Genomic DNA, 26,543 nt, shown 5'->3' on the forward strand with positions numbered 1-26,543 from the left:
TATAGATCCCCAAATTAATGCCATTTATTTGCCCCTTATTGCAGGTAAAGTTAGAAAAAACAATTTTAAATTATTTTATCTTTGAAGCTATAGATGATTATAAAATATCATAAAAACCAATAGTTGAAATGGTTTCTCAAGATTTTCAAGTATTTTCATAATATTTGTATCATTTCAAATTCTGATGAATTCTTTATAAATTTACTTCTAAGTGCCTACATTCCTTTCTTTTCATTCAAAATTCATTCATAGCAAAAACTTTTATCTTCAAACAACTTCAGCGTTTATTTCTTTGTGAAATTCTGTAAGTTGGAAATCATGAACATGAAACAATCAGTGTGGGCTCTTGTTTACAAATTTTGAAAAGTTGCCTTCTGTTCAATTTCTATCCCTATAAATGTAGTGAGTAATTGACCTTATTGGTGCTTATTGGTGTCCAAAATATATCATCACACCTTATATTTATTCTTCAGGATATTAGGCTCTTAGTTAGGTAGATTCCCAACAAGTTTAATATGCAATTTATATGCATTCATTAAAATTTTTGCCAATGCCATTGGGTCCATTCGGAAACACATCCACAAGCATAATTCACATGTCTAACTCTCCTCCCTCCACCATCAATAAAGTAAATGTTCAGTCTTTAAATTGCAGGTAACAGTCATAGGAATGAAGTCAGACACACCACTCCAAAACTGGGATCCTGTAAAACTGACCGAAGGCAAAAACCAGACAAGGTCATTTCTGGATCCTTAGATGTCTGCTTCTTGCCCAGAGAGTTGAGAGAATGAAATGAATTAGCATGGTCACAATCCCTAGCCCAGTACAGGAACAGCAGCATTAGATAAGGTCCACCATATTTAATCTATAATCCCAAATTCCCAGAATTCTGAACACAGATTTTTTTATATCCTTTGGTCTCAACATCTGGTCTGACAGGAGGCTGTTTCTAGACCTTGGTGTGAGTGGAATACATCCAGAAATATTAATGCATTTGATTATCAGGTGTCCTTCAAGTTCTACGCAGTTATAACATGCAGTGTATGCACCATTTTAAACTTCTAGAAGCCCAAGTGTATGAATCTTCGAACACAGCTGATTTGAAAGGCTTTTAGGTAAGGTTTGGGAATCTATCCTTGCTGGCTCTTTCCCTTCTCTTTTGACTGCTTATGCCCCCCGCCCCCTTTCTCCCCTGGTCATCATTAGCCAGTATGAAATCAAAGCAATCCTTTGTCAGGCATCCTGTGTGGGTCACCCTGTCACTAATTTCTTGGAATGTCTACAACGACCCTGCAAGGGATCAAAACAAGCCATATTTTAAAGATGAGGAACCTGAGAAACAAATTAACTTACTGAAGGTCAAGGACGCCCGCCCACGTGCAGAACCATGGTGGCACCCTAGTCTCTGACCACGTGGCCTTGCCGCTCATTCTTCCACAGCGGGCTGGGGTTTACCTGGAAAAACTGTTGTTAAGCACCACTAATACCTAGTCAGACATTTTCTCTGAGTACTGAGAAGCAGTGAAGTGTAGTGAAACAGTTCTCATTGTGATTCAGGAGCCCTTGGATATTCTTGAGACCCTTACAGGGGATTTGTAAAACCAAAATTATTTTTGTAATAATATTAAGATGCCCATTCATCCTTGTTCTCTCATTATGGAACAAAAGAGTTTCCAGGGTCTACATGACATGTTTCATATACAGATCAAATACAGAAGCAGATATAGCTATCCAGTTGTCTAAAGACAGACATTAAAGAGATTTGCGAAAATGTATACTATGATGTGTGTCCCCCAAAGTTTATGCATTGAAAACTTAATACCCAATGCAACAATGTTGAAAGGTGGGACCTTTAAGAGATGGTTAGGCCACAAAGGTACTGCCTCAAGAATTACAAGAGGGTTTGTTACCACAAGAATGGGTCTGTTATAAAAGTGAGCTCAGGCCTCTCTCTTTCTTGCCCTTTTGCCTTCCATCATGGAATGACACAGTAAGAATGCACTGCCAGATGCTGGCACCTTGATATTGGATTTCTTGCTCTCCAGATATAAATTACCCAATTTGTGGCACTGTGTTATAGCAATACAAAATAGACAAAAGACAGAAAATTGGTACCAAGAAGAGGGATGACTACTATAACAAAAAACAAAAAACATCCCAACATGTGAGACACTTTGTGGAACTGGATAATGGGTAGAGCCTGGAAGAACTTGGAAGAGCTACCTAGAAAAATCCTAAATTGCTGTGAATGGAGCAATTAAGGACAATTCTGGTGAAGGCTCAGAAGACAAAGAATTAATAATTCTTAGGAGTTAAGTAATTTGATCAGACTATTGGTAGAAATATGGATGGTCCAGGCCATTCTGATCAGATGTGAGATGGAAATGAGAAACAAGGTATTAGAAACTGGAGTAAAGTCCATCCTTGTTACAAAGTAGCAAGGAACTTGGTGGGATTGTGTTCATGCCCTGGAGCTAAATGGAAGTGGAATTTAAGAGTGATAAACTAGGATATTTTGTCAGAAGAAACATCTAAGCAGCAAAACATGCAAAATGCTGTATGAATTCTTTGGCCTGCCTAAAATTAAATGACAGAAGAAATTACTTGAAGATGGAATTTATAATTAAAAGGAAAACACAATGAAAAAAGTTGAAAAACTCTCAACCTAGTGCCATGTAAAGAATAAAAAAGTGTGTTTGGGAAACAATACTAAGGTTGTAGCCAAGCAACTATTTACTAAAGGGATTGATAGGGACAGAAGAAAGCCAGGTTCTATTCAACAAAACAGAATGACTATGGAGGCATTTTTCAGAGATCCTGGAGGCAAGGTGTAACTGTGGGACGTCAGTGTTTACCGTCCTGCACCACCTGAGGACTCCACTTCCTGAATTCCAGCTCAGTGCCCCTCAGTTGTGGCTCAAGTAGTCCCAGAGTCCACCACACTGGAAGGTGTAAATTGTTAATCTTGGTGGCACTCATATTACGCTAATTCTGCAAGTGTACAGAATACAAGAACCATGGGGCCACCTATAATCCCAGTTGCTCAGGAGGATGTGGCAGGAAGATTGGGAGTTCAAAGCTAGCCTCAGCAACCTAGCAAGGAGCTAAGCAACTCAGTGAGACCCTGTCTAAATAAAATACAAAATAGGGCTGGAAATATGGCTCAGTGGTCAAGTGTCCCTGCATTCAATCCCTGGTACCCCCCACCCTGCCAAAAAAAAAATAAGTAACCATGGAGCCATGATAACCTCCACCTAGATTTCAAAGGATATCACAGACTGGCTGGAGGGCAAGGGGGAGAGACAGAGACATCACAGGGTAGAGCCACTGCAGAGAGCCCTCACTAGGGTAATGCCTTATGGAGCCTTGGGAGTCTGACAGCCTCCAAGGCCACAGAACGGGAGGTCCACTAGCATGCAATGGCAGCCTGGGAAAGCTGCAGGCACGAGACTCCAAGTCATGAGAATCGCTGGGTGGACTGAACCCAGCAAAGCCATTAGGGTAGGGCTGCCTGGAGGCTTTGGAGACTGAACTCCCACCCCAGGAAGCACAAGATGTGGGACATGGAGCCCCAGGGCATTATTCTCCAGCTCTAAGACTTAATGTTTTCTCTGCTGAGTTGTGGACTTCCTTGGGACTAACTGTTTCTTCCTCCTTGCCTTTCCCTCCCTTTTAGAAAGGGAACGTCTATCCTATTTCCCAAGACTGTATCTTGGAAGCATGGAACTTGTTTTGATCTCACAAGCTCACAGCTGGAAGAGAACCTGCCTCAGGATGAATCATGCCTTGAGTCTTAAATGTGATTTAGAGGAGACTCTGGAGTTCTTTTTTTTTTTTTTTTTTTGCGGTACTGGGGATCGAACTCAGGGCCTTATGCTTGCAAGGCAAGCACTCTACCAGCTGAGCTATCTCCCCAGTCCAACTCTGGAGTTCTTATTCAATGAAATCAAAATTGTAGATTCCTTTAACAAATACAGATCTGATGTTTTTAGTAGTTTTAATGCTTTTTTTTTTTTTTTTTTTTTTTGGGTGCTGGGGATCGAACCCGGGGCCTTGTGCTTACAAGGCAAGCACTCTACCGACTGAGCTATCTCCCCAGCCCCAGTTTTAATGCTTTTAATGTAGGTTTAGATACATGCTAAATATACATGCATTCTCTTCCTCTAAAGAAATCATTATACTTACTCAGCAGCAAAAGTTAATACTGAAAGATTTTTTTAATAGCCGTTAATATATATATATTTTTTAAATAGTTGTCAATGTCATTATCAGATTACATACTCTGGTTTGAAATCATGATGAGACGGTAGAGGCAGAGCAGTGGGAAGTGATTTAAGTTAGTTCCAGTGTGTCTATCAAAGTCTTAAAATCCATGACTCCAGAAGGTTCTCATTTTCAGCAGACAACAGGATAGCGATTAAGTGCAGTATGACCTTGGTCTATTGTGCCTAAGAGTCCTCAGCTGTAAAATGAAAATGATAATTGTATCTACGTAATGGTGTTGTGAAGATCAAATAAAGTGACAAAACATATGTAAAGTCCTTGCCCTTAATATCATCATTAACAGGTAAATTCTAAAAGGTGGTAAATGGAACTCAAAATATTCAACCACATTGTGTAAACCTAGTGGCGTAAAACAATTATTTTATTATGTCTGCTAGTTCTATAGACCAAGAAATTTGGAAGGGCTCAGCTGGGCAGCTCTGGTCTGGGTCTGCCATAAGGTTGCAATCAGAAGTAGTGGGGGCTACAGACTTGACTGGGTTGGTCAGGCAAATAGGTGTCCTCAGATGCTGGCATTTGGTGCTGTCAACTGGGACTTCAGCTGGAACTGTCAACCTAAATGTGATCTTTCCACATGGCCTGGGAGTCCGCATGCAGGACCTCCTCAGAGTTGTGAGACTGTTCATGTGGTCAAGAGTCCAAGAAAACAATGTGTGCGCTGAACTGCATTCCGTGACTACCCTCGGAAAATCTGCAACATTACTGCTGCAGCATTTTATTACTTGTGAGAACAAATAAGGGCAGTCCACTACCATGGCTGACCTTGCCTCTCCAGGGAAGGAATGTCAAAGAATGAGCAGGCTTGCTGTTAAGCTGCCATATGAGATTAATGAAAAACACTAGTTTTTAGTCTGTACTGTCTACAAAAGAATAATTGAAAATATTGGCCTGAAAAAAATCCCAAATGATTTACAAGGCACTTATTTCCTACTGTCTCTAAATCCAACCCCATCTAAGAATGTAGCCCATCTTTTTGAGGACAGAAGCACTGGGGAAGGTAACAGCAATTGCCAATTGCATCTTAAACAAATTCACATTATACCAATTTACATTAGCAATATCATGGGGTTTATCCTATTAGGCTGTAAGCTAGGCTACTCTAACAGAAACATGATGGCTTCAATTATTTCACATTAACAATACAATCAACTAAGGCTGGCAGGCAGCTCTACTCCATGATAGCATTTAGCAACCCAGGTTCCTTCCATGCTGTTGCTCTGCCCTCCCCGAAGACACTGACCTTATCTACAAGGATGGCAATGGCACCTCACTTCCAACTTATGAGAGAAAGGGGCAGATGGAGAAAAGCAGCTTTGTCTGAGCAAACCTGCAGTACATTGCATCCAAGATGTTTCTACTCCCAACCATTGGCCCAAATTTAGCCACGGGTCCACACCTTGCTGGAGGGAAGCCTAGGAATTAAAGACCCAGGCTAGAAGCCACATTCTCACGATGGAGACAACAGATGAGGGAAATAATATAATCTGCCCCCCAAATGACCAATAATTATCATTTCTAATATCCAAACATTTGCAGCATTAACAAGCTAATTGAGATATCTTAACCTCCACCGATTTCATCACCACAAATTAATGGCCAACTGCAAATGAGTCTAAACCAAATGACATATATTCTTGAAAGCACTTACAAATTTCTGCAGAACTGCCTGTAATTCTCTTGAAAAAAAAAAAACATCTACAGATTTGAGAGCTGGCAATGCAGTTTTCACCTGGACTACTGCATATGAGTTATTGTGAATTTCAAATTAATAATGACTGATGGCATCTTAATGGATTAAAATGATAATTAAGGTGGAGGAAAGGAGCTTAACAATTAGAACCCACAAATAAAACGTTGAGAGCAAAATGTGTTCACATTCAAGGCGAGGTGATGTTTTCTTTCATGTATTAATGTAAACATTAGATTGTATGTAGATTTAGAGTGAGCTCTTTTCTGCAGATATTGCAAATTAAATGAACTTGAGTATATTTTTATAGCCCCATCTTCTCCTTCTGATGGGATGATGCTGAGGACACTGCACAAGTGTGACAATACTAAGATGCATGACTAGAAATGTCTCTGGCTACTTTCTGTTGTCTTCCTAAAAAATAATTTAACTTTCCTAAGTCTATTTCCTCATCTATAAAACAGTGGTGCTACCTATATCTCATAGCAGAGAATCAAAATGTGACTATATTCAATTAGACACAAATTCATAGTTACAAACAGAAAGAATACATCAGTGCTGTGTCTAGTCTGAAAATGGGCAGAGACAAGCCAGCCAGGCTGCCAGGGGCTTCTCTAACAGGCAGGAGAGGGAACAAGATTATGTTCTCTCACTTTTGATCCCAGTCTCGATGTCTCAAGCTAAAGCCAGACAAACCATCCTGCGTGAGCCATCTGGTCCTAGGATTACTCCCAGGAGGAAAGACTTCACACAAGCCAGAAAAGCAAACAAACTGAATTTTATAAATTATGATGTGAATGAAGTGAGAAAGTGGGATATTCCACAAACTCAAAATCAGAACAGAGCTGAGTCCCAAAGCCTAGAAGACATGGCTAATAAAACAAATGGAGGCAGCAGTGGCATCTCAGAGGTCAGGAAATACTTTGTCCTCCCACTACCCCCCACTCCAAAGGGTAAAAGAGAAGACAAATTAAAACAGTATGTGTACATGAGGTACAAGCCATCAGTGCTGGGCTGAAGAGGTAATGAGAGTGGGAGACGATTAAGACACCAGCTCTACCGCAGGAGGTGAGTACGATGTGGTAGACACCCATTATGGAACCCCAGTCAGCAGTCAGAAGCAATAAACTAGACATTGCTACTTGTTAAGTAAAAAAATGTTGATTGAAAAATGAAACCGAGAAGAGCGATAACACAGTATCACGTACAACTGGTCAAGTATAAATTAAAAACGTACCATATGCAACGCAGTACACCATTTTCCCAGGATATAGACTTAAAAGATGTGTCAAGAGACTTGGTGCTTCTATGGGGGAAATGTCAGGAGAGGATGAAGGACCAAAATGCAAACCAGGGAGCCCTCTATTGTTGGATAACAGTGAGCCTGTATATTAAAGAAATAAAATTAATTCAACTCTGCATCCAAAGTTTAACGGACAGATGACAGCAAACAAAGGCCTTTAATACATGGTGCCGGTAACTGCATTCCCCTGGCATCCTAAGTACACTCCTCAGAACAGTGTGCTGACTAAACGTCGGCCTCATGTGCCACCAGTTTCCTCTGCAAGGGGGAACGTTACGCACTAATTCAGTGCTAGGAACTTCAGCAGATTTATTTAGCCCTACAACCTGCAAGATAACACACACCTCACGTTACAGATTTAAAAATCAAGTCACTTTTCCAAAGTCATCAAGGTAGCTTAAAGGTTATGAACTTCACTTTTAGATTCATTTCCAATGTATTAGTGCCTTCCCTGGGCTACCTAAACGGATCCTCTCTTCAGAGATTTAACCATGAGATAATCTTTCTTTCTAAAATGAAGTCATCATTTTACCTTTATTCTCCTCCTGAACTAACCACTCACATACAGGCAGCACAGAAAATGAAGTCTGAGTGCCTAGCATTGCCATTCTTGGTGTGTTCACACTTAGAAATAAGAAACCTTTACAGCAGCCATTGTCATGCTCTTTACGTCTGCTGGATTTAATGAAAGTGCCAGAGACACACACCTCCACACGAGCCACACATGTTCAACGAGTGACATTCAATCGTGCTCCCAGAGAAATCTCAAAGACCCCTCAAATCAGTCCCAGTGCCCTCACATCAAACTAATTTGGAGCAGACAAGTCACTCGAGTTTCCCATATCATGCTGACGGCCAGATATCACTTGAAAGCTGAGGCAATAAAGTGACTGCCGAGCAGTGTGCAGGTCCCAGACTGCAGCATACACACACCACATCAACATAAACTGGAAGCCTGTCCAAAAATGACACCTGAAAACCAACATGAGTCTGACTTTATTTTAGGTCAGAACAAATGAAGTAGCAGCGAAAGGGTGTATCCCACAATCCAGCCTCCATGGGTCCTCAGGCAAGGAGGAGACGTGTGCAGGAGACTCTCAGAATCTCACTTGGGCCCTAAAGTGCATTTGCTTGGTGGCGTTGTTCTTCATTCCTGTCTTCAGCATCCACTTTGATTTCATCCTTTGGACATATTGCATGTCCCGCTCTCGCATAAGAGCAGCTCCTGTGGTTGGAAGGAAGTTAAAAAATGAGCCAAAGCTGTTACTTACGGTCAGTGAAAGCCCAATCTTTGCAGAAAATTCTAAAGTTAATTGGGGATGAATGGGCTCTTTTATATTTAAAGAAGAGATGCTATCTTGATGTTTCCAAGCAATGAGGCTCAAGGGTCTACATGCATCCCCAAAACACAGATCAGAGCTTTTGGAAATATACATTTCTCTGTATTAGCTCCTTTAGTTTTCATCATCTTGAAGGATTATCGGTCCCTCTGATCTAAGAGGACAGGGTGGGAGCTATAAATTAAGTCAGACAATAATTCCTGACTAGAATACAGTCAATTTTTGCTAGATTCAAGTGGCCTCATGATTCACAAGCAGCCAGGATGAAGGAAACAGGTGTCTATTAAACACAGGCATCTAAAATGGATCTTAGGCACCAGCACTTCCCAAGCCATCCAGAGGCAGTTCTCTCTTGCCTCTCCACCATCCTCTGGCTGGGCTAACTGTTTCCCAAAGATCTAAGGATAAGCAGCTTTATGCAGTCCACACATCGGAGTAGATTTAAAAAGCATCATACTGATGAGGTTTCAAGGTTTAATAATTTCAATGGCCGGCTTTACTTATCTGAATCTTCTAACTTTTCTATGGAAAGATTCCAAAAAGGGGACTGAGAGCTGACCTTTACTATGTGCATATACTGCATCCCACATGCATTATGACGGTCAACCCTATCACGGTCCTTCCATTAACAGCTTCAGCGTACAAATAAGGAAACAGAAGCTTAATTACTCATGTTCATCATATAAGAACCTGTAAGTGTATCATATATGTCACATTCGACTCCACAGCTCAAGCTATTTATAACCACCAGACTACTACTCAATTCTTCTGTGTAGCCTCCAGGATAATTTTGGTCTGTAATGATTACTAAGTAATTCTTTTTCCAAGTGTGATCCATTGAAAAAGTTAATAGTGTATATAAAGTTATTATAAAAGGAACATGAAGTTTTTAAGTCATGGAGCCATGGGCTTATTGCTAAAAGCATACTAAGTGATAATGGAAACCCTACAACTAAGAAATCAAGCCTTCCCAGAGAGGCTTATAATGACAATGTAAATAGAAATGACATAACTCAAGCCCCTTCTACAAGTACAGGTTCTTGGGCTGGTCCATGTGTAAACAGATGTACCTGTGCTGCCAGTCCACCCTAGGGCTCGGTACTGCTGGAGCACCCTGCCCACAGCCTTTTGATTTTTAGCAACTGCCACAGCTCTTGACAAGCCAAATCGCTGTTTGTAGTATCTCATCAAGGAGCGATGACCCACTCTGGCACCTGTTTTACAAAAGAGCAATATATTCATTCATTTATTCATTAATTTACTTTTACTTGTGATTATACATTATTTATTTTTTATTTGTTCTTTTAAATTATACATGACAGTAGAGTTTATTTTGACATATCACACATACATGGAGTATAACTTCCCATTCTTGTGGTTGTACATGATGTGGAGTTACACTGGTTGTGTATATATATATGAACACAAGAAAGTTATGTCCAATTCATTCTACTGTCTTCTCCATTCCCATCCTCCCTCCCCTTCCCCCAAGTCCATTCTGGTGAACCACATCCCACCTATTGTGAGTCTGCATTTGCATATCAGAGAGAACATTCAGCTTCTGTTTTTTGGGATTGGTTTATTTCATTAAGCATGATATTTTCTCCAGTTCAATCCATTTATTGGCAAATGCCACAATTTTATTCTTCTTGATGGCTGAGTAATACTCCATTGTGTATATGTACATTTTCTTTATCCGTTCATCTACTGAAAGGCACCCAGGTTGGTTCCACAACTTAGCTATTGTGAATTGAGCTGCTATGAACATTGATGTGGCCATATCACTATAATATGCTGATTTTAAGTCCTTTGGATATATGCCAAGGAGTAGGATAACTGGGTCAAATGGTGGTTCCAGTCCAAGTTTTCCAAGGAATCTCCATACTCTTTTCCAGAGTAGTTAGTAGTTACACCAATTTTTTTTTTTTTTTTTAGTGGGAATAGAATCCAGTGGCACTTAACCACTGAGTCACATCCTCAGTTATTTTCTTAATTTTGAGTCAGGGTCTCACCAAGTTGTTCTGGGCCTCACTTAGGTGCCAAGGCTGGCTTTGAACTTGTGATCCTCCTGCCTCAGTCTCCTGAGTTACTGGGATTATAGGCATGCACCGCCACACCCAGAAAAGAGAAATATTTAAACACTGAGTTGGATATTTTTTTCAAGGTAGAACAGAACTACAAAGCAAGGGCTTTCCCAAATCAATCTTTAAGATCTAGCTGGAAAATGAATATGTCAGAAGAAATAGTGTTCTATCTACTAAATAAAGACAAAGCAAAGGAAAGAGACAGAATGGTAAATCACTGCTCACAAAATTTCAGCATCTTGTACTTACATATAATTTGACTCCCCACAACTCCCCCTAGCAATCCCTATTAAAACAGATAAAAGGGCCCTAGGAAGTTAGGACCTAAAAACCACAGTCAGTGTTCACAAAAGAAATCCACATTTCCCTTACTTAAATTCTCCACTGCGATGGTTCTTCAACAGGGGTAATTTTATTGCACACTGAACATTTGGCCCTGACTGGAAACACTCTGGGTTGTTACAACTAGAGGCATGCTACCGACATCTAGTGGGTAAAGGCCAAAAACACTTCCTAAGCACTTTTAAACATACAAGATAAGACACCGGCAGTAAGTATTATCTGACCTGAAATGTCAATCAATAGTGCCAGGGCTGAGAAATCCTAAATAATAAAAGATATCTGGCAAATCAATTGGTGAACTAGAATTTTAAAAGATGATTAAGTTGAATTCTCTCTACAGAGAATTTTTACTTACTTAGAGAAATCCATTGAAATTGAGTCAAGCTTTCAGAAATTAGTTGGCTTTTTTTTTTTTTTTTTGTAGTTGTAGATGGACAGATTGCCTTTATTTGTTTATTTTTATGTGGTACTAAGGATTGAACCCAGTGCCTCACACATGCTAGGCAAGTGCTCTGCCACAGAGCTACAGGCCCAGCCCCTGGAAATTAATTTCTAATTTTAACTTTCAACAAATTTTGACGTCATTATAATACATAATTGTATTTATAAACCCCTTAGCAATTGTAACATAGTGTCAGGGGGAGATACTATACATTTCAAACAAGACAACAATGAAACAAATTTACTGACCACCAAAAGTTTTGGAATTTCTGTAGCTGGGCTAAAAAAAACGTGAGGGACCATTCAAGATTCCTATTAAGATGGAGGCACAACAGTATAATAATCAAGGGGTGTCAAACTACCACCAGAGGACCAAATCCAGTCAGCCAGCCCCTTTTCATAAGCCTTGCTGAAACACTCATCCCTGCAGATATTACTTTTAATTGCTTTTGTGCTACAAAGTAGAGCTGAGGAGTTGCTGCAGGGACAGAATGGCACACAAAGCCTAAACTACTGCCTTTCAAGTCCTTTAAAGGAAAAGCGTCCCAAACTTTTGGTCTTAGCTTCACCAGCAGATGAAACTGAAAAAAACATGATTAAGGGATGACTGAGTCCAGGCTCCACCAAGAGAGGCTCTCAATGGTCCCCATGCCATGACCACATTTAAAGGCTTACTAAATAGAAGCTATGCCTGCACAATACTAACTAGGACACAGGAGATCAAATACCTTCCCAGACAGACATTTACATGTTGATATTTAATAGCATATACCCATAGCATGAAAACAGTCATTTCCACTAAATAAACAGCTAAATAGAGACCTGTGTATAGTTTCTAGGAAAGTTTGACATTTGTATATGTAAAACTATTTCTTTCAGAATCTTTTGTGTAAAAAGACCATGAATGGAATACTAAATGTAGACGCTTGTATTTGTTTTTAGGATTTAGACCTTTAGTTCGCCTGAAAAAAAGCTGTCAGGTTTAATTTAAGTCCCAGGCAAGACACCTGGAAAATAATTTGCTTGCAACACAGATATAGAAAAGCGGTTACTTTTTTTTTTTGGTTTTATGAGTCTACTCAAGAGATGACAAAAAGAACATTCAAAGACCTAGTCTGGATACCAATAGGAATGAAAACTACTTCCCCTGAACATGACTGTTCTGGCAGCACAAGAGTTAAACAACTACTAAGTCCGCAAGAAATAATATAAGTGAATCTGATGGAAATAATGAGTTGATGAAAAAAGATTCAAGCCCAAGTGGAGGCCTTAGCAGAAAATCCCAGCATCCTTCTCTATAATTTTCTCTTTGCGATATTAGGTCAGGGTGCTCTAGCTCCAGGTTTGCAATGATGACTATTCCCAAGTCATCAGATGACAATGCTGGTACTAACAAATCTATATATTTTTACACACCATTTGGAAATACATTCTACAGTTTCCAATAGTTGGCAGGAGAGACATAAAAACAGCGTTTAGAGTTATTCCTGCTCTGTGCTGATGAAAGTGAGCACGGGACATTAGCACTAAGTGTAATGTGCTAAGAACAACTCAATTTGAAGGCCTTCATCATGGAAAAATGTTTAGGTACTGTGTGAATGACTAATAAACAAGAGATAGGTTATGTCTGATTTATGGTGAAGCATACAACCTGTCCATCTAAATTTCATATATAATTCAAAATTATCCACTTCTGCTTAACAAATAGCCATGCAATTGACAATGGTACTGGAAAAGAAAATATCTCCAACTCTAGTTTTCATAAGACAATTATTATGTATTTCTTATGGATTCAACAATAGTTTCATGTGGCTAGTCAGTAGCTAAAGGAATGTGTCTTTCACACCATCTTCCTCTATGTGAATTGAAGAGCAAAGAAAGAAATTCAAGGAACCCTACCAGCCCACAATCTGCAAAGAAGACAAGCTAATAGTGCCCTCTACCGGATAATTTTTGTCACTGACTCTGGGATCACCGCTTGTATTTTACTGAGAACAATCTGAGTAACTAGATTTAAGGTATTACAACTATTGCTTTTGAAATCAGTTTAAAGCAGACTCAAGCTCTACACATTAGAATAATTTCCAAATTAGCTTTAAGCTAACATCCATGCTAACCCAGTCACACAGATGAGCATATCTGAAGAAGTTTCTGAAGGTGATGTCCTTCAAAGACATAAACAAGTGATGAAACATAATGCTACCATATTTTTACACAGTGATTTTTTTAGAGTGCTCTTATTTTCTTGAGTCATTTAAAAACCTCCAAACCAGCACTGAGGCACAGGAGCAAACCAATGGTCTGTCATGTCTCACCGTAAACATGACTGACAAAAGCAAGATTGGCTTTTAAAATCTGAGATGATAAAGTACAGGCAACATTAAAAGAACTATGACAGTACAGAAGAAGAAAATTTCAGAATATAGGTGTTTTTGGATTTGTTGCCATTTAGACAAAACCTATTCTAAATAGGTCTCAGTCATCTGTGATGACTAGTGACCTGTTTTTGTATATTCTTATTAGTAGCCCTGAATCTTCTCCCAGTCACAAAACTACGATCTTTCCCAAGAAAAATACATGCCTGCACACCAAAAAATGTGCACAATCTAGTTAAGAATACTAGAATAGACATTTTCCCGCTGTTGGCTAGGTCTTTCCTGAGCTAGCCTGCCTAAAAGTACAGTATTTTGCAGTACCACACTACAAAACCAGTTACCACACTGCTTCTAAGACTACAACAAAGAGCAATCTTGAGATTATTATCCAATACTTTAAAATAACATGTATCAACAATTGGACCCTTATCGGTGAGTAGGGAAACCCAGGCTTTAAAAACAAGAGAAAATTGACCTTCCAGCTAATCTCAGGTCACTTTCTTCTTTGATTATATCATATACAGACAAAGCAATCTTCTCCAAGGACTTAGAAGGTAATGAAGACAAATATGGTTCTAAGCCCCTGCAAACTCCTTCTGCTTGCCTTTTTCTTTATTGTCACAGACTCTAGGGAATCAACCTTGCTGTACTTTTTTTTTTAATTGTAAACAAATGGGATACATGTTGTTTCTCTATTTGTACATGGAGTCAAGGCATACCATTTGTATAATCATAAATTTACATAGGGTTTGATTCATTTTGTTATTTTTGTTCCCTTCCCCCCACCCCCACCCCTCTTTTCCCTCTATACAGTCCTTCCTTCCTCTATTCTTACCACCCTCCTTAACCCTAACCCTAAACCTAACCCTAACCCTAACGCTAACCCCTCCCACCCCCCATTATATGTCCTCATCTGCTTATCAGCGAGATCATTTGTCCTTTAGTTTTTTGAGATTGGCTTATCTCACTTAGCATGATATTCTCCAATTTCATCCATTTGCCTGCAAATGTCATAATTTTATCATTCTTTATGGCGGAGTAATATTCCATTGTATATATATATGCCACAGTTTCTTTATCCATTCATCAATTGAAGGACATCTAGGTTGGTTCCACAATCTGGCTATGGTGAATTGAGCAGCTATGAACATTGATGTGGCTGTATCTCTGTAGTATGCTGATTTTAAGTCCTTTGGGTATAGGCCAAGGAGTGGGATAGCTGGGTCAAATGGTGGTTCCATTCCAAGCTTTCTGAGGAATCTCCACACTGCTTTCCAGAGTGGCTGCACTAATTTGCAACCCCACCAGCAATGTATGAGTGTACCTTTTTCCCCACATCTGTAACTTCTACCTTGTCAGTCAAGAAACATCTGGCTCTTATGTGTCTGAGACCCTGTACTGAGCTGAAAAGATAAAATGGTCTATTGTTAAAAGTATTGGGGTCAGGGGAAATATCTTCCAACGTTCTATAGCCCAGCAGGATAACTAAGGTTGACAACAATTGAGTATTTTAAATTAGCCAATATGATTTTGAATGTTCCCGGCACAAAGAAATGATATTTGTCTGAGGTGACAGATATGCCAATTACCCCCTTTACACAGTGCATGCATGTAAAATGCCACAGGGTATTCTATAAATACATACAATTAATCTGTGTCAATTTTTAAAAATACACATATACGCATTTTTAAAGAGTAACCCGGGAAGACAGACAAGCAAGCCATAATTACAAAGGAATAAAGTCAATGTTATCACAAATTTACAAGCATACAGGAAGAAAGAAGACTTCTTTGACCCAGTAAAGGAACAATAGAGGGGTTTGGGAAGGTTTTCCAAAGGGGTGAGCCCAAAGAAGATGAGTCTTAGAGGAGTGGGAATACAATAGAGGCACCACCATGCAAAGACCCAGAGAGCAAGCAAACCATAAGCGGGTGTCTAAAGGAAAAGCACAAGACACCTGAAGGATCAGAAGCTGGAGAAACTCAGTTACAAAAGGCAAAGGCTTCCACTGGAGGACTTCCAGAAGGTAAAGTATACTGATGTTTTAGAAAGAATGTGCTGGTACATGTGTGGAAAACAGACTGCATATGGCCAGACAGGACACTGTAATAGTGTCAGAAAGAGATTAAAAAAAAAAAAAAAAGAAAGAAAGAAAAAAGTATTCAAAAGACATTTAGGAGTTGCCAAATCACCTGAATGTGAGAGAGCATAGTAAAATGATAGCCATTTTTGCCTTTGGCTAACTCAATTACCCTAGGACAACATGTTTCTATATAGCTGAGGATTCCTCATTGTATTCAATTTCAAAAATTAAAGTCTAAATGAAAACTACTTTCAAATATGCTATATTTCTTATATATGACAAGCTCACTGTGATGCATATTTTTGCAATATAATGTGCTAAAGTAGATAAAAACTGAAGTGAACATTATAGTGTTTTTTTACAACATGTCGAATACTGCTTTATAATCAACTTACTTAAAGTCTGCCATTATCATATCCTAAGTTAAATGGAAGCTAGAAAGACACAGAGCCAAAGAGTCTTGGAAAATAAGTTAGTAAACTTACCGAGTCAACTCTTGGTATCTGTGAGGAACTGGTTCCAGGACCTTACCTTCAAATACCAAACTCCAAGGATGTCAAGTCCCTTATATAAAATGGTGCAGTACTTACTTACAACCAACACTTTAAATCATCTCTGGATTACTTTTAATACTCAATACAATGTAAATGTTACATAAAAAAATTGTTATGCCCTGTTGTTTAAGGAATAATGATAAGAATAAAAGCCTATACTTGTTCAGTACAGACACAATTTACCCCCAGATATTTTCACTTCTTGGTTCACTGCAGATGCAGAAAACTCTGATAGAGGACTGACTATATCTTCTGTTCTCTATTGGTACTTTCACAGGAGGAGTACTGAATAGAAGGTTTTTATCACTGTGCACTGTAAAGGCCATAGCATACTGCAATTAACTTCCTTGTCACTATAGGAAGAATTGTATCTTCAAGACACATTCTGCCTGCCCTTTCCTTCTATTGCTATACCCTAAAGCTGTTTATCCTTGTGAGTTAAGATGGCTGTCTACACCAAAACAGAGTAATAGAGTGTTGCTTCTTCATCAGACACTTCCACTGGCAGTACGTTGCTCCTGCCCCCACCATGACTACAGAGTTCCACAGTCAGTATAGGAAAGTCAGAAAGAGCCTTCATTAACTAGGTGTGTGCTTTTCGGTAAATTACTCAACCTCTCTAAGTTCCTTGAAGACTTGTTATAAAGTCTGAACATGCTAATAACTGCACAGTAAATACCAGGAATTATTAGGATCCTATCATCTCTACCATTTTCTTCCCTTTCACCTCTCACTGTATATGCCCTCTGTAGCTCCCCATAACACTTCCTTCTTTCCACACAATGAACAACAGTGAATGCTTCTCATATTCAGTTACTCTTCACCTTCTCATATCTAGGATGAATTTCCACCCTGAGTCCTATTTCCCAGAGAAGAAGGCAGAATTGAAACTCCAAGTCTCCCCTACAACCAGAATATAGAAAGGCAACTCAGGAAACATCAGTCAGATACACATATGCCAGAGTACTATATGGAAGTCTGAGCAACATAAGGACACAGTAATCTTCAAAGAATGAGAGTTAAGGTCAAGATTAGTAATGACAACAAGAAAAGATGAACAGAATGGAAAGTGTCTACATATTTTTTAAAACTGAAAAGAAAAAGAAATACCTAATCAAAATGTTCTGAGCCATAAAAGAAATGAGAAAAAACCCTAGCCCAGTTTAAACAAAAACGCCAACTTAGAGCTAGGCAGCAACCTTCTGAATTTACATGTACATGAGAATGCAAACATACACTTTTCCTCAGCTAGGCTGCTTCCAAAATCCACTGGGAATAAGTCACTTATTTTTGACAAACACACTTACCAGAAGGCAGAATCAGCTCCATGGTTTCATCATCATATTCCAAGTTCTTTTCTGAGGGCAACTCCTCAGCCTCATTGGGATCCTCCCCTTCCATGTGATCTGGGTAGCTGCTCCTATAAAGGTGAACTGGTGTTAATAAACATTACCTCAGACTTAAAAATATAAATTGTATTTGCAAATGTGGCCAAACTGCTAGCTATTTAAAAAAACAGTTACACGAACTGCCAGCTAAAAGGTTATAGGGGGAAAATAACTTGTTAGCAGTTTTCTGTAGAATTGAGCAAATGACTTAACAGGAGTGTGGGAAGCCATCCATATCTAGCGGAATCAGATGTGACTGAGCCATAGGACACAGAGGCCTGACTCCCAGAAACTGGCAACCATGAAGGACTATTCCAGATTGGGGGGTGGGTGGGTATGTGGCCCTTTGTGGGAGTGGTTCACCATATGGTTATATGCTAGTTTCCCTGAGCAAATGGCTGTCCTAACTCCACCCCATCCTGTCCATCACAAAAGAAGCCCCTCCCTATCTGGGTCCCTTTACCTGTGTGTCTATAAAATAAAGGAGAGTTGGGCTACTCCATCTTGTTAGAGGCCAGATCTGGTATGGCCCAATCCATTACGCCCCCTCTCATTTGGTTCTTGTGTATTTATTGATTAGATAAACTTAAGGGTGCTTAATTGATTTATAACCAACATTGTCCTCAGGCAGTTAACCCTTTTCACAGGATGTGGCTGAAACCCCAATACAGGAGGATGTTTCCTCTTATTTGTTTCTCCTTCGGAAGGTTACCAAGTGCAAAGAAAGAGAAGAACATGGACCTGGACATGCAGCTCGAGTCAATTTAACCACTGTAAAAACAAATTCTAGAACAGTGCTATCAAGAGAACTGTAATGATAGAAAGGCTCTATGCATGTGTGTTCTACACAGTAGCTGTAAACGTGTGTTTTCAAGCACTGAAATTTAAAATGGGATAGTGTGACTAAAGAATAGATTTTTTTTCATTTTTAATTTATATTTTAAATAGTCACAAGGGGACACCTATTAATTACTGTATTTGACAGTGCAATTCTTGAAGAATCTCGATGTTCCTAAAAATTATCACGAATTTATATTTATACATACATATGGAGAATAAATGGAGAAACTCACATTAAAATATTGAAGAAATAATCTATAAAAGGTACAATTTAGGCAAATACCTTTGTTGTGACAATTTATTTCCTTGATTTGTCCTTTTGTTTAAAACAATTAGAAAAGAATGTATTTCAATGTCATATTCAGTAAAATGTTTCATGTATGCACTACATAAAATTTGCACTCATGAAAAGAAAGCATTATGCCTTGTAATTCTGTTTCACTGTCTTGTATTTTAAAACAAAATAAAAGCTCACACAGTTGCATAGAATGAGAAAAAAATATTAATAGCCCAATAGGAAAATGAACAAAAGATTTGATCAGACACTTCACAAAAAGATCTCCAAACTGTCAATAAATGAATAAATAAACACCTTCTCAATTACATGTTTCATAATAAGGAAGAAAAGAATTAAAACAACTACATAAATGCCAAGTGGCTAAAATGAAAAATTCTCCCTCACCAAAAGGGGAAGTACAGAGAACCACTTTGGAAAACAATTTGAAAACATCTAAAATTAAACATATGTACATCCTATAGCCACGCTCCTAAATTGATACCAACAGATAATATGTATACATTTGCCAAAAGACATATACCAGAATGATGCGGGGGTGTGGGGGCATTTCTGGTGATACCTCCAAACTGGAAACTATTCAAGTGTGCATCAGCAGATGAGGTACCATGATACATTTAACAGAATACAACGAGAACCAACAAACTACAACTATGTAAGATAGTAAGGATGAGTCCCACAGATGTAAGGAAAAAGGTGATGCAAGAGTACATTCTCTATGGTTTCATTTATATAAGTACAAAAACAGGCAAAATTAATCTATGCAATTCTAAGTCAGAACACTGGTTATTCTTGGAGACAGGCAAGGTACTTCCTGAAAATACACACAGGGAACATCAGGGTATCATTAATGTTCTGTTTCTTGGTCTGGATGCTCACTATATGTAAAATTTCACCAAACTGAATTACAATCTCATATGTACACACCAATGCACTTTTCTGTAAGTTTATTCTTCAATAAAAAATGTCTAGTCCAAAATAAGTTAACACTAGTTATCTTCAAAGGAAGGGAGAATTAAAGGCAATCTGTCATTTTTTCATCTGAGTAAATTCACATAAATTGCTATTAAACAGTGTCAGGCAGGTAGTTAGAACTCAATTCATCCTGGCTTTGCATGTGAAGGCTTTCTATTTTCCAAGTTTTCTTTATGAAACACCATCAACTTGGGAATTTTTTTTAAGGTTCATAAATCATTTTAACATTCATTTTTAGAAAAGGCTCACACCATTTCTCATTTTTAGGAGCCATACAATAAACTCTGCAATGCCTGTAATCCCACCGGTTCAGGAGGCTGAGGCAGGAGGATCACAAGTTCAAAGTCAAGACCCTGTCTCTAAATAAAATACAAAAAAGGCCTGGGGATGTGCCTCAGTGGTCAAGTGCCCCTGAGTTCAATCCCTGGCACAAAAAAAAAAAAAAAAAAAAAAAGCATCATTTGAATTAAAGAAAATTTACTTCTTGAATCATTTACACCAGTTATAAATTTTAATTCAAACAATCCACACAACAACCAGAAAGCAACAACAAAAGCCTTTAGTTTTTTGAAGCTTAGATTCTAGAGGGAGAGAAATGATAAATAAATAAAAGATAATATGTAAAATGGCAGCAACAGCTATGAAGAAAAGTAAAGAGGATAAAAAAGACACCTGACAGGTAGGTGTCATGATTTTATCAAAGGTGGTCATGGAAAGTCACCCCAACAAAGTGAAATTTATGCCAAGTCCTTCAGGAAGTGAAGGAAGTCATATGAATATTTCAGCAAAGGTTACAGGCAAAGACAAGAGGAGGTACAAGGTCTTGAGAAATATACTTTTTGTTATCAGAACAGGTAGGAATTGAATGAGCAAGAAACAGAACTGCAGTCAAATCACACAAAGCCATGTCAACCATTAAACTTTGGCTTTTACTTTGAGTAAGACAGGAAGCCCTTGGAAGATTTCAAGGAGAATTTGATTTGACTTATGTTTTAAAAGAATTCCTATGGCTAGCTTTGAAAATAGAATGTAGGGGATGGTAAGAATGAGAGTTAGGAGAGGAACAGGCAGCAAGTTCAGTGAAACCTGAAGGTAACCTGGATCCAGGTTGTAGCGACATAAGAAGTAAGAAGCACTTAAGTAATTGGAAGCACAGAGTTTTCATTTACTTAAGGAAGATCAGGTTAGCAAGCACAGAAGGAGTTTGATTTTGAATGAAGTAGAAATGTCAAGGAGGACTGGATACGTAAACCTGGAGCTGAAGCAAATGCTATAGTAGAGAGAAAAACTCGGGGACATGAACCTCCAGGAGGTACTAAAATCCATGAGCCTGGGTAGGATTCTGAATATATAAGGAGGCATGGACCAAGGAGTTAGAGAACCAGTGCTGTGGTATTCCAAGCCAGTTGTTAGCTGCAGCCTCTTGCCTCCATCTCTAGCATTTGCTTTGACCACTTTGATTAGAACAACAGAAGTCAAAAGTTAATAAACACTGCTCACAGGAAACATGAGAGGAAAAATACCATCTATTGTAAGGGGATGATTTCCACCTTCAGTAGGCATTCTGTCTTCTTGCCTACCAACCCTCTAACTCCCTACTTATGCCCACCAACTACAAAGTCCTCAAATGCAAAAGGAGAAATCAGGGAGAAAATACGAAGTTTAACAGAAGAAGACTTTCTGAACACCTGCATCACTTCAGTTATGAATAGTTGGCATGGTGATTATATGTGCTCGCTTCTCTCCTATGCTACACTGGAGGAATTTTGACAATAAAAACTTAGTTCTTTATGAGTACCTAACATTCATTTGTTGCATGATGTAAGAACTGCTTGAGATTCTAGTTAGGGTTAAACCATCAATGAGATAATCTCACCACCAAATGCTATGATCTGTCCTAGTTTAGCAACCATCTCAACTTCCTTAGGAGACAGCTTGATGCAAGGTCCTTCAAGGAACTCAAAACATGAAAACTAATTTCCTTACATCTCTTTACAAAAGTAACTGGCAAAACTGAACTCCTGATCATTTAACTACAAAGAACAAAAACAAGTGAGACAAACTTCAGTTTGTGCCTGAGATCTTCTCTTTCTTAGATGTATTAAACTGAGTTTCTGAGCCCATACAGAGGTGTTACAAGGTGTTACAATGAATACGGTAAGCAGGGTGCAGTGTGCATGCCTATACACCCAGTGGCTTGGGAGGCTGAGGCAGGAGGATCACAAGTTCAAAGCCAGCCTCAGCAATTTAGGGAGACCCTAAGCAACTTAGAGAGACCCTAAATAAATAAAATATAAAAAGGGCTGGGGATGTGGCTGAGTGGTTAATCAACACTGGTTCCATCCCCAGTACCAAGAAACAAAAAAAGAATATATTGTACAATACTACTTTAATTCACTTCACATTACAAACCCTTGACTTACCTAAAATCATAGAAGTCTGCAAATTCCAAAGCAGCATCACCATCTGTGAAAAGCTTACAGTGGCTTTTGTCATTCATATGTGCCTGTACAGCTTCTGTGGAGTAGAAGGATTTCCCTTTCTCATTGCACCACAAGCAAATCTTCCCAACACCAACTTTTTCTCCTGGTTAAATAATTTGAGGGAAAAAAATATGAAAGAAATCTTTTGCAGCCATATTAAAGCTCACCATTTATCTTCACAATTCAAAAAACATTCATTTTTGATTTTCACAAAATAAGTAATTAAATCAAAGACTGATGAGAAACACAAAACTGATGTTCCCTTAAGACCTGCCCACCCCAATAAACATGGTATTTCCTCAGTATGTGGTATTATACTTACCTAAATATTTAATTAGCCCCTTAAGGTCTGAAAGATATTCTATATCAGGAATAAAGAAGCTGTGAACTTTAGTCATGTGAGCCACATTCTTCATGAGGGAGCTTGAATGATGGGAACAAAATAAGCAGTCCGTTACTGGGATGGCACCTAGGGGTGGGCTATCCCCAGCCTCTTCCTCATCTGCATCCTGCTCCTCTGTGTCGTCCGTCACTTCAGTATCCTCACATTCCAATTCTTCATCAGAATCAATATCTTCCCAATCTTCAAGTCAGAGTTTTGATAAACAAAGTTAACTTTAAAAAGTGGTAACCACAATCAAAGACACCACAATGATTCATATGAAGAGGCACACCTATAATCAGGGAGACAGAGGGGCAACTGCATCCCCCAGAGGAAAAATCCTTTTTCAAGGTCTCAATTTTAGCTATGTATTTGCCACAGACAAGTTTGTATGGATAAGAAACTTGTTCATCTTGCTTTTCCAGTACATGGTGATCTCCCTGAAGTAGTCTCACAACACCTAGCCCAGTGCTGGGACACGTTCAGTGGTCTCGTCTGGCCAACAATCTTATAAAGTGCTATAACAACATCTAGGACTTCACAGGAGTACAGGAGTACTACAGTGTGTGGACATGGTAGTGGCATCGAGCTATTTGAATGTAGGTGCTCTTCCATGTTTAAACTGAATCACCACCATGACAGTATTAAGAGATGGAGCCTTCGTGGACCACTGTCCTAATAAAAGGGCGTGAGGAAAGTAACTAGCCTTTTTTTTTTTTTTTTTTGCCTTTTGCTCCTTCTGCTATGTGGGGACATAGCCCTTATCTCCCTTTTCTATCATTTGAGAAAATCATGAGCAAACTCCCTTCATGGAAGGCCCTGCCAATGCCTTGATTTTACACTTCCCAGCCTCAAAAAACTATGGGAAAATAAATTTATGCTGTTTATAAACCGTCAAGTCTTAGGTATTTGCTATAGAGGCACGAATGGATCAAGACGGAAGACATACACTGTCAATGTTAACAGGACCAGGGGTGAGGGAAGGAAGGACAAAATGGCTCCGGAAGTCAATGAGGCTAGGTGGCTGGCTCAAGCTCCACACCAGTTTTGCTAGTTGATTTGGAGCCCCTCATTCAGTTCTAATCACCAAGGTTAAGTGCAAAGCCGTTAGAACCAAGAAGCCCAATAGAATCACTAATGTTACAGCAGCCAGTAGGACAAAAGCATGTCTTTCTAGGCTTATGCGGAAAACTTACCTAAAAAAGAGAAAAGCGTCAATTCGCCCTACAAAGGTTTACTGAACAGCTAGCTATTCCTCCTCCGGGTCAAGATTTAGGTCCTGGAAGTACAGCAGTCAACCACACAGAACGCTGGCTAGGGAAGGCACTTCAGAAGTCTAATCATCATTCTCACTCACTCACACACTTACACGCACACACACACGCACGTACACACACCTTAAATATAAGCCTGGAAACTTAAGGGACGCCAACTGCCTCTCGCTCCCCTTCGGACGAGGCCATTACCTTCTCCGTCCAGCTCCTCCTCCTCCTCACTCTCTTCCCCCTGCTGCTTGGCCAGCCTCTTGGCTTGCTGTTCAAACCACTGCAGCCGGGGCGGCTTCTCCGCCGGGTCTCGGTCGTGGGTCCCCCGTCCACCCGCAGCGACGGCCACCGCACTCCTGAACTCCTCGGTGGACACCTTCTTGGGCGACGTGGACGGCTGCGCCTTGATGGCCTGCTGGATGGCCGCGTTCATGGCATCCTTGTCCACGCTGTCCACGTCGAGGCCCTTCTCCAAGTTCTTCTCATTCATCATCTCCACTTTCCGATTCACGGCCTGCACCGCCTTCTTCTCCAGCTCCACGTGCCGCCGGGACTTGAGGTGGTTCTCGTAGGCGTTGAAAGAGGCGAACTTCTTACTGCAGACGGTGCAGTAGGTGGCCGTGCCCTTGCTCTCCTCCTCCGCCACGGCCCGCTGCGCCCGCACTCGCTCCTGGAAGCCTTCGGCGGTGACCGGAGCCATGTTGGCTACTTTTCGCCGCAGGTTGTAGCGGTGCCAGTCCGTTTTGTAGTGGGCCCGCTGCATCTCCGCGTCGCGAAAGGCCACCCGGCAGGTGATGCAGGTGTATGTCGCCATCGCCAGGCGAAAAGCAAGAGGCGACCTAGCCAAGAATCTAAGGATCAGCGTGCTGGTCCCACAGACCGCAAGCCCTCAACTGTCCAAGCAGCTGTGAAGACAGGCACTGCGCTCCGACTTCCTGCTTGTCACTGAGGGAACTTCCGGCGCACACCGGAAGAGATCCTCAGCTGGAAAGGAAGTCCCGCCTCATGGCCTGTGGCCCCGCCCCAGTGTTGCGGGAAATCAGTGGCTGACCGGGTCTGGGGTCCGCTCAGTCCGCTTGGGGTGGCTGTTGATTGTCAGGGGCCGCGTCCTCGCCGTTTCCTTCCTAAGCGGTTGTGCGGTTGTGTGTGACGCGGTTAGGGCGACGGCTACGCGAGAAGGGTGGAGTGGGTGCCCTGGGCTGTTCCGGTCCCTGGGAGGCCCTGGGGAGGTCCGGTCGGAGAACGGTGGTCAGGGTTCCTCCAGAGCCGCTGCTGCCCCCTGGCGCCGGGTGAATGCGTGTGGCGAGAGCGGGGAAGGCCCTCTGGTCTGACGCCAGCCCCCTCACCCGGCCTGCTGGACGGGTTCACCGAGTGACCCGAGGGTTCAGCCCGAGCCGCGGCCTGCGGCGGTCCTTCCCGAGGAGAGCGCAGGCGAAACGCTGGCCTGCTGGGTGCCGAAAGCACGCCGAACCGCTGCCCAGTGGAGTGTGATCCAAGCCACGTCTGTAACGTTGAATCTAATCGTGTCCGCATTATCAAAAGTAAAAATGGGTGGGATCACTTTTGGTGATATATTTTGTTCAACATATAATCAGCAGAAAGGACTTAACCAAATATTTTTCATTCTTTGGTTGGTATTAAATCTTGGAAATCTTGTATCTTACAACTAACAGCTCCTCTCTAGCCGCGTTTCATGTCCTTAGTTGCCTATGTAACTTCATATATATCAGCACAGTTTTATAGGAAAACATGAACCTTAAAGGCTTGGGGAAGTTAATAGTTTTATCTGCACAGCTGGGCGGAACCAGTCAGCTTTGTTTCAGAATTGAATGTACATTTCAGAATCCAAGCTGCCAATAGCACCAAAAGAAAAGACGTCTAAATAAAGGTCAAATTGTAGCCTGCTCAAAACCCTTCAAAAACCTACCTTTGTATTCTAGGTCCTACAAGCTCTGCTACCACGAGGACCCCCTACTTCTGATCTGCTCAGTCTTCTCTGCCTTGCTCAACCTACCTCAGTCACAGTGACACTTGATGTTATTCTAACAAGGCTAAGCAAGCATCTTTTGTTGGTATTGTTTTAGAACCCATGTTATTCTTTGCTCTGATTATCTTTTTGCTCACGTTTTGTATCTTGAAATAGACTCCCTCTGAAATTAAGGGCAACCTCCTAATAACTTGTTTTTCTACATCCTGTATTTCCTCCTATCCAGACTAGAGGCTGAAGGGTTGGTTCCCCGGCCTGACAGATGCCAAGTAAATTAAGACTGACAAATTCTCTGGATGAGCATAACCTAGCCAAATCTGCATATGTATATTTCCTTCCTTAAGTTCCACTTTGCCTCCTTTTTTTGAAAAATATTTTTAGTTGTAGATGGACACAACACCCATTATTTTATTTTTTATGTAGTGCTCAGGATC

General features: G+C 40.3%; 1 protein-coding gene across 1 annotated transcript; it reads right to left on the reverse strand.

The window, feature by feature from the left end:
• Positions 1-8,240: 8,240 nt before the first annotated feature.
• Znf622 (zinc finger protein 622) lies at positions 8,241-25,341 on the reverse strand. Its single transcript, XM_047556938.1, has 6 exons — positions 24,324-25,341; positions 22,798-23,058; positions 22,416-22,578; positions 17,802-17,914; positions 9,685-9,828; positions 8,241-8,499 (listed from the first exon to the last, which is right to left on the reverse strand). Exons 1-6 carry the CDS (start codon positions 24,934-24,936, stop codon positions 8,372-8,374), a joined length of 1,422 nt encoding a protein of 473 aa, XP_047412894.1. The 5' UTR covers positions 24,937-25,341; the 3' UTR covers positions 8,241-8,371.
• Positions 25,342-26,543: the final 1,202 nt, after the last annotated feature.

The sequence above is a fragment of the Sciurus carolinensis genome, chromosome 6 (genome assembly GCF_902686445.1).
Source record: "Sciurus carolinensis chromosome 6, mSciCar1.2, whole genome shotgun sequence".
NCBI lineage: Eukaryota > Metazoa > Chordata > Mammalia > Rodentia > Sciuridae > Sciurus > Sciurus carolinensis.

What these genes read in the sequence shown, in the direction of transcription:
- Znf622 (XM_047556938.1), bottom strand. Translation starts at nt 24,936, where the DNA reads ATGGCGACATACACCTGCATCACCTGCCGGGTGGCCTTTCGCGACGCG. An exon ending in GCAGACTTCTATGATTTTAG is followed by an intron (nt 17,915 to 22,415) that starts GTAAGTCAAGGG and finishes TCACCTTTATAG; the next exon opens with GAGCAGCTACCCAGATCACA. An exon ending in AGGGTGGACTGGCAGCACAG is followed by an intron (nt 8,500 to 9,684) that starts GTACATCTGTTT and finishes TTCCAACCACAG; the next exon opens with GAGCTGCTCTTATGCGAGAG.